Source organism: Epinephelus fuscoguttatus, linkage group LG7 (genome assembly GCF_011397635.1).
Source record: "Epinephelus fuscoguttatus linkage group LG7, E.fuscoguttatus.final_Chr_v1".
NCBI lineage: Eukaryota > Metazoa > Chordata > Actinopteri > Perciformes > Serranidae > Epinephelus > Epinephelus fuscoguttatus.
The window spans coordinates 21425414-21446058 of NC_064758.1; the positions used below are offsets into that span (position 1 = coordinate 21425414).

The window sequence follows — 20645 nt, forward strand, 5'->3', positions numbered from 1 at the left end:
TATTTTGCAAACCGTGCTACATCCATGTTACAATTGTGTAGGCTACCAACAGCAAAAGTAACATAAGCGCTTGTGCAACAGAAACAACCATCCATGCGAAACACAGTGTGCTGTACAGTTGTTCTGGATTTAACAAAGCTTTTTAGTAATTGAATTATTCGAGTTACTCAAGGAATTGTTTCAGCCCTAGTTGGGACGGCGTTAGCAGCAATAACTGCCATATGAGTGCAGTGCAGATCAGCGGCAAAGTGGAATACGCACAAGGGACCCACATGAATTAACATGCACACGAGGCCAGACCGTCTACTATAACAAAAAAACAGAGAAGCTCAGATTATTACACATTAACACACACAGAGGTGGTGTGACTTCATTCTCTGCCCAGGACACCACTACTCCACTTTATCTTTACATAGCAAATACTGGATTGTTGCTACATTAATGTTTAATGTTTTGAATGGTTCATACAGCAGCTTTAAAGAATCCACTATCTTTGATTCACAACTTTATTCCATGACATGGAATGTGTGCATGGAAGTATTTTAATGTAACACAAGTTTCAGCAGTTGCCCAGAAAGTGTCAACAGAGGCCAGCTGCAGCACGAGAGTCACCTTAAACTCTTCATTTATAATCTGTAACAAGATTTTTCTGATCTAAAAAGCAGAAGTTGTTCCGACTGCTGATGATTAGCTAACTGTGGTTTCATGGTGTTAACAAGTGGTTACTGAGAAAGAAGAACGACTCAGTGTTGTAACATTATTGCTATTTCGTAATAAGGCATCAGACAAGAAACATTTATGGGCAACAAAAGAAACAACCTGTATGCCTTTCACTTGAAGTTCTTTTTGTTCCTGTTTTAAAAGAGTTTATTTTTGCCGTCGAGACTATTGCACAATCAAAAGGATGGGAAGAGAGTTCTGTGTGGGCAGTGAGCATTGATTTGGCTTCTGATAAAACACACATAGAGAAGTGTGTGGTGGGATTGCCTCTCTCCGTTAGACTTTAGAAGACTATTCCACGTCTGACTGTCTGCCATAATAACAGATTACATTTTCTCTTTTCTTGGTGGTTAAATCAACCACTGCTCTACCCTCAACGGCTCGCTGACTGCACAACAGCAACAACACTGCACAGTAGATGTTTCTGGTGAAATGTTTATAGTTTTATATTTAATTTATTTGAAAACAATTGAGATTTTTCTAGGGTGTGATCTATAGTTATCACCCTACTGATGCATGAAACTAGTTTGAGCGGGGCTCACATCAAGGTGATGGATTTTCCATTTCTGAAAGTTGTACTAATAATCTCACAGTGAAAGATGGTTCAGGGGTTGACTGCAACACATCTTACTGAAGTGAAATTATTTTCTGTGCCTGCGACAAGACAATAAAAATGAAACAAACACCCCCCTTCGCAACATTGTCACTTCCTCGGCTGCGGTAATGAAATGGCTTACAAATGATGGCAGTGGTCTTGTCTTTCTGCAGGAGGTGTGTGGGGAGAAATTACAAATATTTTTCTAGCGTTTGGGAGTTGAGACGAGGTTTGGAATTATTTGCTATGTGGCAGCAGCTGCAGACGGGGGGGGGGGGGGGGGGCAAGAGGAGTCAGAGGGGGAAGGGGAGGGTGACAAGTGACCCTGCAGACAGGCTGATTCTGTCATTTCAGCGGCCCCCGCTGTCACTTTTATTCACATCTCTAAAAGAATTCAGGGGTGGGGTGAAAAAAGAGCAGGCAGGAATAACGAAGCTACTCCTGGAGGGGATGAGAGGGAAGAGGAGCCAAAGGAGAGGCAGAGGCAAGGGGTGATAAATAAATGAAGAGCAGCAGGGCTGCTTTCTGAGTGTGTCAAGGTTGGAGCTGCATTTACACCTGTCCCTCAAGGCTGCAGGGCTGAAAAGGCACAACTGGTGATCAGATCACTGGGAGCTGTGTCCTTGGCCAGCCAGAGTCAAGCTGCTGCTTCTCCCGGCTGTGGACGCTGTGGGGCAGGTGGAGCACTAACGGCCTACTGAGTGCCTCCACCCGCAGACACAAAACACACCCGCCACTGAACACGGCTAATACAGTGTACTGGACTTCCTGACAGCTCCTCCACTTCAGTTACATAATGCTGTCTGAACATGATGAAACTCCTCTGTGAAAGTGTGGAGGGAGTTGCCTCGGCCCAGGTTACAGAATTAATTAAACGGCCTGAAGATTCTGGGCTGAGCAATAATTCAATGTCATTGTCTTTTGGTGGAATTTATTGGAATAAAATGATCATAGTGTATTAACTTTTACAAAATTATTTTGACCACATTTCAAGCAAAATTGTTTCTTAGTTATGAAGGGTTTTGTTTTGCATATATTAAGAGTTTTATCTGATGTTAATAAACAGTGGAACAGAGGTCATTACATTGAACATAAACTGGATGACTTATGTACCTTGTATACATTTGCTGTATCGTGATATTAGGGTTGGACGATTAATCACATTTTTTTTCTCCAATTATGATTTGGGATTTCAAGGATTATAAAAACAAGATAATCGAGACGAAAAAAATTAACTGTGTTGCATTCTGTCTCACAATGATGCTCTCTTTTAGTCCAGCAAACCCCTTTCATTTATTCCTTTACAGCTGCTCACTATCACCCCTCCCTAAAAGCCCCAGCCGACTCTCAGCCAGGTTATGACAGGTTTAGTTCACCCTGATCCAGTTTTTCAGTTGAGTTAAATTTAAAGTTCAAGAAAATCCACTGTTAAAAAGTTGAATAAATGCCATTTCCAAAGTCAACGAGTAATCAAGTTAAATAATAATCAATATTAAACAAAATAATCATGATTATCATTTTTGCTAAAATTAAACAGCCCTACATCATATACATCTAGACCAATAAATCAACCAGGCCAGTATATCAGTATTGGTGTTTATGTTGGACGATGAGTAACAAGAAGCGTCTGCTGCAGCTAATGTCACAAACTACTGGGCCAACCAGCCTAATATATTGTGTGCATACTTATGACTGTATGCTCAAGGATCTCTCATGGCTGTGATGATTCGTAAGTGTTGAAAAACCTATTCTGTACCATCATTTATCACTGACTCCTCACTCCTCTTACGTGACTGATGGCTGCTGCAAGTTCTCCAGAAATCATCTCGGCTAACAACAAAATAACCTTGCCTAATCTGTTGCAGGCCACATTTTGGCCTTCACTGTTGCTAAAAAAGCCCCTGACAAATCTGGTCTCATTTTGAACCAGAGCACCTGCAGGTTAATTCTATGCCTGATATGTTATGATCCACTAAAGTTAGGCATGATACGAGATATAAAAAACACTATGTTTGTTATTTTCACTGCCATCTTGTCTGTAAGGAAGCTGGGAGGGACGATTCCATTGGGCGCAGCTGCCCTGCATTTGGGCTGCCCTGCATTTGGGTTGCTGTGGCTGCAACCCGTTTTTGTTCATCTGCCATTTCAAAAGCAAAGGGTTTTGCCTGCCCGATTGTGTCGACTTGCAGATTTTGTTATCCAAGTCATTGACACTGACCCTTGTGCTTCCACTACAATTAAGTAGGCAGTTAAATAGTTTCTTTTTTGCCTGTTTGGGGCAAGGTAAGTTTACTTAAACAGCTTATTTCAGAGACAAAGGTAATTCAAGGCAATTAATTACGTGTATTGTTATTTCCTATTTTACTGTGCTGTATGAATGACATGCATCAAAGACTTGTGGCTGTTTTAGTTATTGAGAACACATTAATCCTCATAATTATATCCTATCTTCTGAAACAAGCTGCAGCGCATCTGCTAAAAATATAAAAACTGTCTAGAGTGGCCACAATCAGCTCGGGCAGCCACGTCGCAGCCGGGATGTGTGCATTTTTCTAGTTTCTATACTTCAACATATCCCACTCAGCTGGTAACAATTCTATCACAAAACAAATGTTAGGGATCTGCATCCTGATCGACTGTTAATATTATGCATCTATATTAACAGAAATATTGACAGTGGTATCCTCCCTCAGACTCCAGGAATATATTAGGGTATATCATTACAGATAAATAACACTGTAAAGCATATTTTTCTCAGATTAAAAAAAAGACAAAAGTGAATCACTGAAGTGATCCCTTTATTTCCCGAATCAAGTTATTTACAGCTTGTACTGTCGAGCCCCTACTGTGTTCCTTTGACAAGTGGTCTGTGGTAGACCTGCTGTGGTGGAGCGTGGCAATAAAGCCTCCCATCAACATGCCTGGCCCCCGCTCTGATCATCTTCGCACAGCAGTTAAGCTTGGCGCCAGCGAGCATGCATAAATAAAGGCGAACTCATAAGTAGTCCACAAAAGGATGGCTGACTTAATTTGTTGTGATTCGCTGTGGTCCTGCCGTGAGCTCTGGCTTTATTCAAATGTGCCCATCACGTTCAATTACAAGACAAATACACCCATTCACTTTCACTGGATCTGAGCTGCTGGATTCAAAGCTCAACAAAAGACTGCCAAGCTTCGGCATTAACAAACAATATCAAAGTGGAAAAAAACGATGATTCACAGAGGAGGAGGAGAAAACCAACACAGAAGAATCTTAGTGGTGGAGCCTTATGTTTTTCTAAGATCTTCACTCAGATCAGTCGGCAGTGTTATCTTTAAAAGGAGTGTGTGTACCAACATGTAGTGCAGACTGTCATAAAGCATCAAGGCCAAAGCTGCAGCTCTCACTCGTTCTGACATGGTGTTATCCAGCGCTTTCATTCCTCCCTCCTCTCCACCCGTTCATGATGTGCTGTTTGATCAGGGAGACGGGCTGCCATTTTCTGATTCCAGCCCTTCAACAGCTGTGGTGAAATTCACATCTAAATTCAAATGGAGGCTAACATTACCAGCCCTCAATCTTTTTCCCCTTTCCAGGCTTCCACACTCAAGATTTATTCTGTGGGTGATAAACAGGATGCAGCTGCTCTTGGGCCTTGGAGGAGCTGGAAACTGACGAGAGTTTTTTACGGATGTCTTGTGAGAGTGGGCCAAGAGTCCTGTTTTAACTCCCTCTCAACAGCTCCCTCTAAAGACACAACCCAGGCTCTGACAGACAGCAGGTACCCACACTAAAAATACCAATTTCAAGAAAACCATAGGAAACCCTGCTGTAACAAAAATCTATTTGTTGTGTATGCCAACTCGTTTCTTTAAAAAAAAAAAAAAAATCAAGCATGATATCTTTGTGGAATACTTCACCCAAAAATTATGTTTTTTTGTTTTTTTTTTTTTTTCAGTGTAAATACATGTGTCTGGGAAATACTGAGCATATGACTGGGAAAAATGAGACTACAGTTTTGCTGCTGTTAAAAGTGGTCCCCAGTCAATCAATTTAATATGTTGGCGTTTTTTTGTGAAGGCATGTGAGAAAAAACAAGTTTTCTTCACAAATTCAAGGTAACACAGCATAACTGATTTTCAAATGGTCGTTTTGTGGGTGAAGTATTCCTTTAATGCATTTCCATATTAAAGAGCACGGTTCTCTCACCACTTCATCCTCAGACCAGCACTTTTCTATCAGCTTGGGTACGGGCTTCTTCACCAGACGCTGGAGAGCTTTTCCTGCATCGTAGCTGCTCTCGTGAAGCTGAGGATCACAACAAAGAATCATCTCATCATTCTGATTATAACGCAATGCATAGATGAATAACTAGAAAAAAAACCGTTTACTAAGGTGCCAATTTTCTTTACAGTGACACAAGAGGGACATTTTGAGCTACACTGACACATTTTATGGAGCTGATTTGTTTTACAAACAGACTTTACATTAAGGAGTGGCTGAACCTTTTACTAGAGATCTTCAAGCGTCAGAGGAAATGCTCTGCAAAGATCCGAGAATCAGCCTGGAAATAAACAACGCGGCGACAAAGGCAATAGCCGTGCAGCTTTAAGCCCTGTGTCACATTCAATTGGGCGAAACAGGCAGCGCTGGAGCTCTTTCTCTGAGAATAAACAAGTATTACTCATTGGAATTGCAAATAGAGAGGAAGGTCGAGAGACAATGACCTGCCCGCTATGTTAATTTTCCAGTTTATAGAGTCGGAATATAAATGCCCTGTTTATGATGATTCTAATCTCTTTCTTGTGCTTGATTCCTCGGTATTCATTGTCAATGTGACAGACAAATCTCTCATTACGCCTAATGTATTGTACGCCTCTGAGGCTGGGTTTACTACAGGGGGCTACTCTACTGGCTCAGGGGCCTTATCATTGCCCATCACTGCACAGCTGCATCACAGAAAAATAACACTCTGCGATTCAAACGTAACATTTCATTGTTTTTTTCTATTGTGTGTACTTGGTTTTCTTGTGGCAGACTTGTTGCATGGTTACTTACAGTGTTAAGTGCGTTTAATGTAGTGTCATCTCGAGAGGCTGCTAAACACCCGTCTTCTGTTGAGCCTCCGTCGCACATCCCTGCAAAGGCAGCCATGCTCCTGTGGACACAACACACATGAAATCAGCATTAAAACAGCCACAGACACCTGGTTACTGAGTGGTTACTAAATCCCTTCACTGACTTTAAAATTATATGTACAATTCATACAAAATAATAGAGATGTGAAATGAAACTCTCTGATAAGCTAGTGAAAGCTTGAGAATAAGGCCCAGACACGAAGCAAATCGTACTTTAAAATGTGTTAATGATTTGAGAAAATAAAGAGCATATAATATGTAGTAACATTTATAACCTACAAAACTCCTAACACTGACCAAAAACCTAGAGACTAAACTAACCTAATGCTAACTACTGGTCCTAAGTCATTTATTCCATCAGCCTAAACATTGGTTTGATAGGTAAGACAACATAAATAGAAACACATGACAGGTGGAAATAACAGTACAATGTACATGGATATGAGTGTAACTGGTTTTGAAGTGTTGGTAATCGTAGGTAATTGAATAAAATGTCTCACGGAGGGCTGCAGGAAAATGCATAATATGAAATAACAAAGAATTTGGCAGTAGCAATATTACTGTGAAATTATTACAGATATTGAAGTGTGCTCAGTTCTGCTTTTCTGCTGATCTTAGTATCGTGCTAAAATACAACAAACTACTTGCTAAAATTTCAAAAATGAAAGGAAATTATCTCCAACATTCTTTTATTTAGGATTGCACTGAATGAAAACGGCACCAATGACAAAAAATGAATGATATTTACATTTTAAAGTGCGGTTTTCTACTGATACTCTCTTTCAATTAACTTAAAAAATTCCTGAGTGCAGTATCACTGTCTTTCACCATGTGTTTATCACACAAGTTCAGACTGCGATGACAATAAAATAGCGACAGATTGTGCAGCACTATGACACAGACATAGTAGTAATGAAACAGATGTCTATAAGCAGAGGTCACCTCAACAGATTTTCCTCCCATTTACCTCACTGTAAAACCACTGACAAGTAATTATAAATGGTATCTTTCATGTACACAGATAAAAAAAAAATGCTGGCAATGCAACATAAAATTAAACAGGTTCAGGAAAAACAAATAACAAAATGTGTCCTTTATAAACCAAAAACTAGCTACTTTGTTGATTACTTGTTTTGTCATTTTTGAGTTAAAAAACATGCTTCCAGATTCTCACATTCGAGAATGTGCTGCTTTTCCAGGTCTTATACACGACAGTAAATTAAATAATTTGGAGTTTTGGACTGTTGGTCAGACAAAACAAAACATTTCCTGATGTAAACTTGGGCTCTAGGATACTGTGATGGGCATTTTCTCTGTCTGTTTTCTGACGTTCTATAGATCAAATGATTAATCAATTAACCGAGAAAAAACTGGCATATGCAATAATGAATATAATTGCTTTAGGTGTGTTTTTCTTCCCCACACTGCAGTTAATGGTATTTCTATTTCTCATTAACTTATGATGAGGCATGCAAGAGGCATATATTAATAACAATCTTTATTACACTGCAGTCAGTGCAATGTTTTGTTGCCCTTGAAAAAGCACATTTGATATTCCCTGCTTGTTTGAGCCAAGAAAAAAAACATGCTTTCAACATTTTTACCGAGCGAGGCTTTCACATTAAGGGTGTTATAATGCACAGTATATTTACACTAATGCAACATGATATGGGTATATGTAAAGCTGGTAAGCTCGAAAGCAAGTATGATGGATAAATATAGACTTTGATGGAATTTCAACAACACTGTCTGTCACAGTGACAGACTGTGATTAATTACACTGTGGCCCCCGACTACAACATAACACAGAAACCTGTTAACACGTATCACTTTCACTGCAACAACATCTCAGGGAACACTGATGAATGAGTTTGTCCCATGACAGCTGATGAAGTGTAACATTAATAAGTAGCGTTAATATACCACTCCTGAGACGACAAACATTTAGAGACATTTGGTTTGACTGATTCTGGGTACACAAACAGGTTAATGGGACAGAGTGGAAGCTATTGCTGTCCTGTAGATGTTTTTATGTTCACTGATGGTGAGTCTTTGATACATTGATATTTTTTAAATCTGGATTTTATGCCTCTTTCACTCAGATCAATACAGTGAGGGCAAAGGACAGTTTGGGGTTACATATATTTGAACGAACTATCTTTAACCTCTCTTGTAATAGTTTTCCCTTGAACTTGTAGGTTAGACCTTGTAACCCTGCCAGGTCTGAACTCCTGGGATTCTCTGGGCTCACCTTGCGGCTCTGAGGTACATGAGAAGATCACAGTCATTGACCCCTGGCATCCAGACCAGCTCCTCGTTCTCGGTCACGGCCTGGCCACCAGGAGAGGGGAAAGGCTGCAGCTCAGGGAGCTTGGCCTAATTAGGTCCAGGGAGAAGGAGAGGGACAGATGGTGTCACACTACAAATAGCAAGCAAGCTTGAAAAAAATATCAGCTTTCAACCCCCTGTCATCAACTTTTCACTGAGTGGCTGGCTCGGGGCAGCAGGGACAAGTTACACTCACAATAATTCAGTACCCTATCACAACACAAAACTGCAGGTCTCAGATTTCTTTCTTTCTTTTTTAAAAATATAAAGACAGAGCAGATTCTCCCTAAATGTTGAATGTGAAAAATGGCCGTAATATAAATAACTTATTGATACATCAAAACCGAGCAGCACCTCAGAGGCTGAAAAATGAAGCCAGTGTGCAAGTTCGAACAACTGCAGTTCCTCTAATGGACACTTGGGGCTGGCTCCAAAAACGAGTCGATCTCCATAGACCCCCATGTCAAAATGCCCAACTTTACAGCAGAACTAAACATGTTCACAGCCTGGTACAAACAAAATATTTTGTTTTCTAAAGCTAATTTCCTTGTTCTTGACATCCGACAGGGGACAAATTTTTATACAACTCCCCTGCTTAAATTTTATTAAGGCTTAAAGTTACACATAATTGACGGTGTGTATGCTTTGAGTGAGGAGTCAGATCCACTCCTCCCTCCTCCACAAATCCACCCTCTTGTCCAAATATGATCACTTCTGGCTTCAAAAAACCCAAAGATGTCAACTGCTAACGTGGCAAACTCAAGGCTTCAAAATGGGTGACATCACAATGGCTATATTCATTATTTTTTTTACAGTCTATGATCTAAACCTGAAGCAAGTTTGAACAGGTATGCACAGCTATAACACAAAGCTGCAGCACAGTTTCATGGCAGGCAGATGCAGACATTACTGTAAAATATCATGGAAACTAAAAGCAAACTTCTATGCAAGTTGCACATGTCAAATTTAAAGGATCTTGATTCCACCAGGGTTTATTGAAGAAAGTGTTCAATTTTACACTGGCTTCACTATGTGATAGGATTAATTGTGTATTTTTGTTTTAACATTTAGATAGAAAGTCTTTGAGAACAGCATTGCAGCAAAAACTAAACTAGCATCAAATATTTTGTGAGATAAACTTTGGTAAGGCGGAATGGTGTCGTTATTATGCTACTACATCTTAAATGACAAGTGATGCCATGAATGAGACTAAATGGTATCTATGAGATGAAAGAAGAGTTGTCAAATTTTAGCTGATCGTGCAATAATAAAATCCACACATCCAAGACAGTTTTCAGCCAAAGGCTGCCTGCTGTTTCTAAAGTGGAAAAAAGAAATTCACCTACACAAGAAATCTCAACAGCTGGGAGATGTGTGCTGCACAATGACTTACTTGGTGACTGGGTCCCACTCGGATTTCCCCTTGTGTGCTGTTTAGTCGCCTAAGAAGAGACAAAGGGAGCAGATTGAAACAAAATATTTACTTGGCAACGTTTCAAAGCTAGCTGAAAGAAATCTGACGGCATTGTGCCTGTTGAATCAGCTAAACATCTGCACAAACTACAAAGTCACAACTGGGTATCACGACTAACTGAAGCTTCAAAAGAACACGTCAGAAAACACGAACTGCACAAGATCAAATACAGTGCGAGGGGTACAAGGACTGGACTTTCTATTGTGGACATCTTTACAGGCATGTGAGGAAAGTACACAGTGTGTTATTGTGAAAAGCAAATAAAGATTTGAGGAGAATATTCCTGGTCGACTGCTCCTGCACGGCGAGCTGAGCAGAGCACATTTACAGGCCTGATATTGTGGATGCAGCAATAAAACAGAATCCCCTAAAAGGAGGAGGAGGAGGGGTGGAGGTGGGGGGAGCTGGCTCTGGATATGCAGGGCGAGCGCCTCTGAAAACGGCTGCTGGTACAAATGTTGGTAGCCATAGCAACTGCAATTTAATAATAGTGTTCCGAATCTCCAGCTGCAGTGGATTAAAGAAAATGACAAGATGTTCCTTTTGAAAAGCCTTTCCCTCCGTTGCCTAGGTAACAGCGCCAATTTTCATACAGCCGAGTGCGGGGCGGCCCAGAATCTGTCAGCATGATTTGCACCCAGAGAAGCTCGCACTCCATCACGGAGACCCGGCGGAAACCTGAGAGACCACAGCCCTCTGGTCTCCTTACAGTCCTCCGACCACAAAACACTATGACGGGTACGTGTTTGACCCAACTCCCCTTTCCCCCCTCTGAGACAGACCTCCACCTCCTCTCAAGACAGGAGAGAGCGATTAGAGGAGTAATCCATGGTGTTATGAACTATGGCTGACAGAAGCACTGGCACAGACGATATCAGCACAGGCCAAAAAAGCTGCAGTGAATGACCCGGGGCTTGCCAGGACAGTCTGCTGCTCCAGAACATGTCGAAATACTTTCATTTCATTTTGTTGCAAATATTGTCGGCGAACTAAATGTAAAGCTATCGGAATTTGGCATCCTGCAAGAGCCTGCAGCGATGAATAGTGGTGATAAAGATAAAGTATGATAGTTTCCTGCATCGTCAGCACTTCAGAATACATTGTAAAGGTCTCATAATGATTTCATAACACCTGAATCCTACTTAAAGACATATTTCTTGCGCATTTATTTCACCTAAAGTTTTAGAAATACTCATATTGCATAGCGTAGAGCTAACTATTCTTATGAGCTTATTAGAGATTAAAAAGGCTTTAAACAAAGAAAGACAAACATGGAGTGGAATGTCTCATATAACATACTTACGTACAGATATGCTTTACATCTACAATGTTAAGTGGTCATGACAAATGAATGTCTGCATGCAATCTACCAACTACAAAAAATGAATCTGGTTTGTGTTTCAGCAGAGAAAAAGTTCCACAAACGTGTTCCTGACAATGTGCAGTCGGCCAGGTCCATTTGGCAGGAAGCAGTAAGGATGACAAATGAGGACCTGTGCACCAGAATAAGAACGGCGTCTGAAGACAGCCATGTTTTACTCTCAGGCAAATCCTGAGAGCAGACGGTCGACATTCAGATGGAATGCAGCACAGGTCCTGAGAGAGGAGGCAGAATACAGATGTATCGCAGCGGGGAGCTCTCAGGAGTTTCCATAAAGACTGCAGGTATATTTGAACAGAAACAGCGAACAGAACGAGCAAATATGGGCTAAAATTAGGGCTTCGCTAGTACTAATATCTCCAGTAAAAATAAGCATGTTTATAGATTTAATTTCTTGCAGACAAATCTGGAAAAAGACTCACGCTAGTCTTTTAATTATCTGACTCTTAATGTAGATAAGAAAGGCAAACAAGCATAGTCTGAAAGTTATTAGTTATAATTCAAACTTCCTGTAATAATCTTTCTTTCTTTTCCTCTAATAAGCTGCACAAAGCCTGTTGCCTAGCACAATAAACAGCATAAAACATAGCCAGTTGTTACACGCCACTGGCTCAGATCTATCTCAGCATTAGCACACAGTCTTGCCAAATAATTACAGGCTTACTTATTAAACCCAAACAACAACAACGTGACAGTCTGGTCAACTTTGTGTGTGTGCAATCAAGGATGGCCCCGCCCCCTCCATCAATTTCAGCCAATCACGGCGCGAGTCTGTGGCACACTGACATAATTGCAGCACAGCAAAAACAGACCCAAGTTGAGAGTATTTAACTATCATGACAAGCAGTGTGTACACATCGCAGCTGGTCGCAGGGGTGAGCAGAGCCGGCTGAGCTTTGTGTGCAGAGCAGCATTGCTCCATGCGCCATGTCGTCTCGATAGTAAACAGGAGCTGCAAAATGGAGCCAGGGTAGCCGCTCCGGGTATAATAACCGTCATATGAGCACACTGGGTGCACATTTATCAGCCTCATACTCACGCATGCATCGCAAACACTATGTATTTATGGGGATTCTGTTGGAAACGTGTTAATAAAGGCGTGATACGACGGTGCATCCATTACGGTAGCGCAAACGCGTAACGGTATGTGCTCTGCAATGACAGCCTCTGTGCCCAACAGCATTCAATCCTCCTGCTCCTGACACAATGTGCACACTCGCTATCTTCCTCCCCGACACAAACACAGCCGGTTAACACAATGACAGTGATGCGGACAGCTCGCAAACATCACACAGTTGGAATGCGACTCGTGAAAATGAGACAACACTCGCGCAGCGACTAATAACGGCACGAGAAAGCACGAGAATATGAGCGCACACCTACCTCCTGGGACTGAACAAATCGTCCATTTCTGACATCGAGCCCTAAGGTTGGGTGGTGACACTGTGTGTAAAATGCTCGTTGGAATTAACTCCCCTCTCCCACCTATTTCTAGGTGCTCAAAATGGAGAACCACGCATTCGCTCCGGAGAGGTATTCACTGAGCTTGTGCTGTGACCTCAGCCTGCACGTACAGCGTCGCAAGCTCGGCTCGCTCCTCTATAGACACTACTGAGCATGTGCTGCGACCTCACACAAGCGCACACACGCACAGACACACACGGAGGCAGGCAGACACGCATGCAGGATACGGAATTCATCTCTCCTCGTATGTCTGCGCCATAATAAACAAGAGTGAAATTGCAAGGCTGCAGACAGCCCGCTCAGAATACCAAACGAGCGGAGCAGGGAGGGGAGGAGGAGGAGAGGAGGAGGAGGAGGGGAGGGAGCGGATGACTGAGACTGAACAGGGCCCCGAAGGAGGGGGCTCCCAACTGGCAACCCTCGGTGCCAATAACAGGGACAGCTGTCACTGCAACACGTGAAACACTCCAATCACCATCAGTGGATAATAACAATCACCAAATTTGCTCGAGCACCTAAATGAATTCAACAGCTCACCATGTACAATTAACCATCCAACACGTCCCACATATTTTTCCTATTGGGAATATCAAAATGGAGGATCAACTTAGGAGGAGGAGAAAATTAAATATCACAATATTTGTTGCTATTACAAATTATTTGTATTTATTGATAAATAATCATCAGTAATGTGGATATAATGACTAAGCTGTTAAAGGCAGATGATAGAACAGCAAGAACAATCTAGTAAGTTGTGACATTTACATCACTATATTGTAATGCAGCCTTTAAAGGTTCAGTGTGTAGGATTTAGGGGGACATGAGCAGAAATATAATGTATCATCAAAACTATGTCATTTTTAGTGTATATTCATTTTCCGGAACTGCTTATCCTGTTAAGGGTTGTCAGGGTGCTGGAGCCTATCCCAGCTGACAGTGGGTGAGAGGCGGGGTACACCTTGGACAAGACACCAGTCTATCACAGGGCTGACACACAGAGACAGACAACCATTTACACTCATATTCACACTTTCGGGCAATTTAGAGTCACCAATTTACCCAACATGCATGTCTTTGGACTGTGGAAGGAAGCCGGAGTACCCGGAGAAAGCCCACGCTGACACATGGAACAAACTCTGCACAGAAAGGCTCCCTTACCCTAGGTCCAAACCAGGAACCCTCTTGCTGTGAGGCGACAGTGCTAACCACTGCACCACCATAGTGTATAATCACCTGAAAATAAGAATCGCCTTTTTTTTTTTTTTTTTTAAACTTAGAATGAGCTGTTTATATTTACATAGGAAGCGGGTCCTCCTCCACAGAGTCCGCCAGGTTGCACTGCCATGTTTCTAAAGTCACCCAGAACATTCAAACCAAACACTGGCTCTAGATGGGCCCATTCACGTTTTTTTTTTCCATCGGCCACTGTAGTTAGCAGCCCCTCCACTACAAAAAAAAGAGATTTATAATGCAAAACTGTTTCATTTAGTTATTTTACGGGTTTACATCACTGAGTCCATTTGTTTTGGGGAGGAAGAGACCTCTGCTGATAATTTGGCTCTTGATAAAAACCTCCTGATCATCGGGATCTTAAGTTATCAGAGAAAAAGGTGAGCACTCATTAGCAGGAGCTGGGCTAGCGGCCCATCTCTGACAAGTCAAAGGGTGTCAGAGAAACACCGATTTGTTTGTGAAACTAGGGGTGTAAAAAGCACCAGTTTCACTGCGATATTATATTGATTCTTTGGAAAACAATACAATACTTGGCAATATCACAAACTCTGCCATGATACAATTTCGATTCAATGCGATTAAGGAGCCTTCAATATGAGACAATATTATCTGCCCAAATAACACCATCAATTACAAAAGAAGCTGCTATCCCTTTCTTTTTTGTTTTTAGCCATAAAAGGTAGAAACAACACATAAATGATGTAAGTAACTGTACCTGCTTAAGGTTAACTTTAAACTGACTCCACTAACACATTACACAGCACATGGGATTAAGTTAACCTTCAGGACTTTTTGTCATAAAGTCCTTACTGAAAGAGAACTTTTCATTTTCACTCAAACCATCATCTGTTTCATAACACATCTGGTTTATCTGGCCCTGAAGGCAAACTTCTCCCAACAGCCATAAAACATGGCTTACTAACATCATTAACATAAGTATCACATTCAGCTCAGTATGAACTGTTCGGTTCAGAGACAAAACAACTGTTTCCTTTTTTTTTTGCTAGTGACCCATTATTAGCTTTAGCATGTTGACATAGCATAAATTAGCCTGGCGGCTAGCGGACATTTTCCTCTACTCATAGCTTAAAAATCAATGTAACGTTATTATTTTTCTTACTCACTGGTGGTTTAAGTCACTGTATCACCTGACAGGACAGCTCGGTTGAATTTCAGCCTGCACGCATGTTTCTTCAGCCGAACATTGTTGACACAGTTTAGCTAACTATGGCTGTCCAGGCAGGTAATGTTACGTCATGTTTTATCTCATGACGACAATTTGCTCTGTCTGTTGACCTGTTTTTTTCTGAAACCCAAATATTTCCACACTGCTGACATATTCCCGAGTAAATAACGATTGTCTTCCTCTCTGCTGTTGTCGTCTGCCTGCAGCTGTTTGACAGTGATGCAGACTTTTAACATAAAAGCCTATTCCAAAGATGACGATATAGATCAATGTTTTCAGTTTGTATCGATGATACTGGATCTTTGATCACTGACTCTACATATCAATCCAGACCGATGGATCACTACACTACTACGTGAAACTGCTTTATTCAGTGTTTCTACCTGTTTTAAATCACCAGGTTCTTTTATTTTGGAGGGAAAAAGACCTGTGTGGTTAATTCAGCTTCTGGTAAAAACCTTCTGAATAATGACCACTGAAGGAATTCTACATTTTTGTTGGTTGCAATCTGCAGTCCTCACTGATAGATGCCACTAAATCCTCCTAAATTGTACACACTGTTCTTTTAAATCCAGTTAAAGACAACACAACACTACGCTATCCAAGATCTAGACAATATCTAGTTTCATATCATGATATCAATATATTGCCCAACCCTATGACCAACAAAGCATAAATGATACAAAGGTAAATAAGGTATAAATTAAAGGTTGAAGTGTTTAAATATTAAAATAAAGGGGAAAAAAAAGCCATGATATTTTATCAACTGTACTGTTAAATTTAAATAAAATATCTGCTGGCATGAACAATCCCTATTTGTCCATCTTCAGACGTCATGACACTATTACAAAGGTTATTTAATTATTTCACAATGTGGCCAGCTGAGCAGGTATAACAAAGACAACATATAAAAAGCCTATTTTAAATCAAAAGTCTTGATTTAAAAAGTTTTTTCCCACAGCAGACATATTGACTTGTCACAGTAAGGCTGGCTCTATTCCATGTAAGCAGTGACGGTGAGCCAGCATCCACAATAGCATCAACCTGAATTTAGAGCTGCTAAATGAAATTCAGCCATCACGTACTTTCTTATTCACACCTGTGCTTTCCTGCTGTCACATGACAAAAGGTCTTCTAAGAAAATGTCCTTTCATTCTTATCAAACAAGTGACTTAAAACACAATCAGTGAGCTTCTTGTAGACTTTTCTAATCTTAATGGTAATGTAAAAGATCAGTAATTAAAACTTGACACGTAATTTGACAAATATCGACAAACGCCTCGACAATTACAAAGCCATGGGGGGCTCATTCCCCATAATTACACCACATTAGGACCATTCTCTGTGCACTGATAACATTGACAGCAGTAATGAGCAGAAAGCATCATTAGACATAACACTGAGTCACCAAAGCCCAAAAAAGCACAAAGCTCATGTGTAATGACACAGAGAAAAACGACTTGTTCATCTGCTCTCCTAAACATGATTTTAATAGTATTTATGCTACTGCTGGGTGATACTGAGAAAAGCAAATATCCAAATATTTTTACTCATTCACTGAATTCTATAATGTCATAGAAATTTGATTTTGCCTATTGGTACCATCAAACACCATTTAATCCTACTAGGGATATATTATGTGGTGATTAGTGTGATATTACGTAATACCATCTTGTGTCATATCATTTTATATCAGTGTACTGCTCCCCAATAAATGAAGCTGTAATCTTTTATTGCAATAACCTGCCCATAAACTTTATGGAGGAAACAATTAGTCCATTAGTCAAATGGACATAAATTAATATTTTGATAACTGATCAGTCATTTGAATCTAAGACTGTACCGAATAGTTTGAAGTTTCAAAGCTCCATTCATAACGCTGACATTTGTTTTTTTGTTTTTTTTGCATGTGTATTAATTCGGTTTGAACCCAGTATTTCTGCACAGTGGCAGACAAGTCAAGACTTACCCACATCGGCTCCATGAGAGCCCACAGCAGAAAGCATACTTGTAAAGACTGCTTTATGTCCTTGCCCGTTGCCAGGCAGCAAAATCTACATTGGCATGTATGCAATATCTATTTTATTAACAGCATAGCCAACTTTCTGTGGCATGGCTTGTGTGTTAGTGCATTTGACTTATGTGTTTTATCTGTTCTTACTTTCTATTGCTGCTCTGCATGTGTGAATGTAATGCTAATCTCTGTGTTGGTGCTTCGTGTAGCTTGCATGTCTGCCTGTGCAAACATGCTGTTTGTTGTTGTTGTGTTATTGTAGTGTACCGATGCTCTGCTGGTGCTTGTTGCTTTGCATGGCTTCTGTTGTCTATCTCGACAATTTCTAATTGCTGTAGTTAATGCTGTCTTTGTCCTGTGAATTATCCTGTGCTTTTTTTTTTAATGTTTTTATTGGTTTCAGAACATGATGCCAAAGACTGCAGTTGAAAATTAGCCAGCTGGCTAACACTGTCACATTTACAGAAATGTTGATCAGTGTGAGTTGTCCTTATAAATAAATAAATCTTAATCTAAATCTAAAACCAAGCCGGGTTGCAGCTGCAGTCTAGCACCAATCTAACAGCACCATAAATTACATCAATAAAATTAATTTATTAAAAAAGGGTAACTTATTTATTCTGATGAATAACATTGTTCTAATTCTGGATTTTGTTGGAGGATTTTTTTTATGGTGATGACATCATAAAATATGAAGACAAACATTTGAGGCTTCATTCAAAAACCCCAAAAGAAGCTTTGAGTGTAAAATAATAAATTCGGCAAAGCCCTTCTTGAAGTAATAATGTAATAATGCTAACTGTTACTTAGTTTTAGCCTTTCAATTGTGAGCTGCTTTTATTTGTTTTATGTGAAAGTAAACTGAATGTTTTTGGGTTGTGAACTGTTGGTAAAAAAAACAAAAAAAAATTGAAGACATGAACTTGCGCTGAAGAAGTAATGATGTGCATTTTGCACTATTTTCTGACATTTTAGACAAAGAAATAATTGATAAATGAAGAAAATAGTGGTTGGCTGCAGCCCTATTTTAATTAAATGTATGAGAGTTGTGTAGAGTTAACATTTGTGGCCTGTGGGCTGAATGAGTGGAAGTGATAAGGACAAAAAGCTGCTCACCTGGTCTCTGGGTTATATCCGAGGATATAGAAAAAGGAGTCAATGCGGGCTTTGAACTCCCTGGCAGCAAAAATGTCGGAGAAATGGGAAATGTTGCATTTCCCCCTGTGAGAGAGAAGACAGGCTTTATTAGACAAAAACAACCACATGACAAAGTGATCCCCGAGCAGGAGCAGACATGGCCCTAATTAGATGCTCTTGGGGTGCTCGCCTATTGGAGGTGACAAATACAGCAGCAGGTATGTAGAGCCTGTCAGTGCCTGCTGACTTTGCGGTGAGACATCACGCTCTGGCTACTGAACCCATAAACACCAGCTGAACATGTCAGTCCTGCCTCGTCTGCTGCAGCTGAGGCGTGGGAGACAGACGCTGCAGAGATCTGGACAGGAACTCAACCTGTGCACGGTTACCCCCCCATGAGCAGAGAGGGCTGACGCTCCAACATCTTGATACCATTTCCTGTTTCCAGCACCCTGGTGTCTGGCTCTATCTAAATAACAGATATGAGAGGCATATGGAGCTGGGCTGCCTCGCAGAGAAACAGTACCTTCCTCCCCCTGAAAAGATTAAAGGGTGCTAAGGAGGGCTGTCTTCGGAGAGCTGCGGCATTACAGCATCCCGCTGGAATTCTCTCCCGTTTATCTAAAGCCTGGAAAATAAGTCAAATCAAAGGGCGCTCTGTGTAGAAGAAGTTGCCGCTAATTTGCCCTGAAATCAGTGGTTTCTGGGAGACATGGCTTTGACTGCACGCTGCTGTGCTGCTCACAGATGGTTTTGGTTAAAGAAAAGGGGAAGTGAGAGAGGTGGGAGGGGTGGTCAGACAGGAATGGATGAAGAGGCAGAGGCAGGAACACAGAACGAACACAGAATATCTCATTTCAGACCAAGAAAATGATAAAGCCCGTGTTCCTTTCCCCTGACATCAACCATAGACAGAGTGAGTGCCATCAGTTTGACTCTGGAGGCTCATGTTCTGACAGGTGTGTGTATGGGGGAGTTGATGCACAGCCATTTCAATCAGTGTTTTAATGCGAGACAGCTTGAGGCATGTGTCTCATTTATGGCTGTGCATCTTTACACATCTGGACTATTTTCTACAGCACCTGCTCATAGCAGTAAAATATTCTATATCATCATTCATTGAATTAATAGTACAATTGATGAGATTTCTTTTAAAGTCGGCTCAAGGACAGCTGACAGAATTGAAGCAGTAATGCAGAACTATTACTATTATGCCTCCACCGTTCAGAACAACAGACACATCAGGATATAGTACATAGTATAAAGAGTCATTCTCCTGTCTCCTATTTTACAATAGTGGTGTTTCCATTTAAAAACAGATGGTGTTTGTCATTAGTCTGTTTGAATATACAAACACAGTGCTGCTTACAGGATGAATTGTTGGTATGACAGCACAAAATATTACTTTTATGAGACAGAATTAGACCCATATGGATTAGTTTACTAATGTCCAACCTGACAGCAAATTTTCAAACCTAAATCACGGCACACGTGGTGCTAGAAAGAGTTTCCCATATGGTAACAAGAAACTTTCATTAGGCTGTTTTCATACCAGGTACGATTGATTCATACCATGCCCGATTACGACTGTCTCCCTAGTCTCTCTCCCGCCGCTCAGCTTTCACATCAGTAATGTTGTTCCGTGACTGAGTACACTTGCATCATTATCATCTACGTGACTTTTTTGTTGTTCTACAGTCTAGAAAAGGGCGCCGCAGACGGACACTGCTGCCCAGGAGACCGTCCTCCTCCAAGGGGACTGGAGGAGGAGCCACTGCTGTCGGACGTGGGGCTCTCTGCCTGCAGTTCGAAGCTGTTTTATCAGCCCTTAAAAACTCCTTGTAGTTGCCTTAAATAGCAATCCATGTCTGTGTTTTTATACAATTAATGTTCATATCTGATGTGTACTAGCAGGAATGCAAATAAACTGTACTCGAGACCACCTTTTCAAGTGCACTCGTGGAAAGATCAGTCTGCTGTGCCCTGTATGCCACA

At 40.9% G+C, this 20645-nt stretch overlaps 1 protein-coding gene across 6 annotated transcripts in view; it reads right to left on the bottom strand.

Moving 5' to 3' along the window:
• rerea (arginine-glutamic acid dipeptide (RE) repeats a) overlaps positions 1 to 20645 on the bottom strand; it is a 146744-nt gene that overhangs the window by 24878 nt on the left and 101221 nt on the right. For 4 of the 6 annotated variants that reach the window (XM_049580777.1, XM_049580776.1, XM_049580778.1 and 1 more), the window contains 5 exons: positions 18630 to 18734; positions 10155 to 10203; positions 8685 to 8809; positions 6354 to 6453; positions 5505 to 5603 (listed from right to left, as the gene is read on the bottom strand). In XM_049580777.1, coding sequence (XP_049436734.1) covers positions 5505 to 5603; positions 6354 to 6453; positions 8685 to 8809; positions 10155 to 10203; positions 18630 to 18734 — 478 coding nt within the window. Of the gene's footprint in view, positions 1 to 5504; positions 5604 to 6353; positions 6454 to 8684; positions 8810 to 10154; positions 10204 to 12999; positions 13373 to 18629; positions 18735 to 20645 lie in introns of those variants that run through there. The other 2 variants (XM_049580780.1, XM_049580779.1) reach the window with 1 other exon arrangement.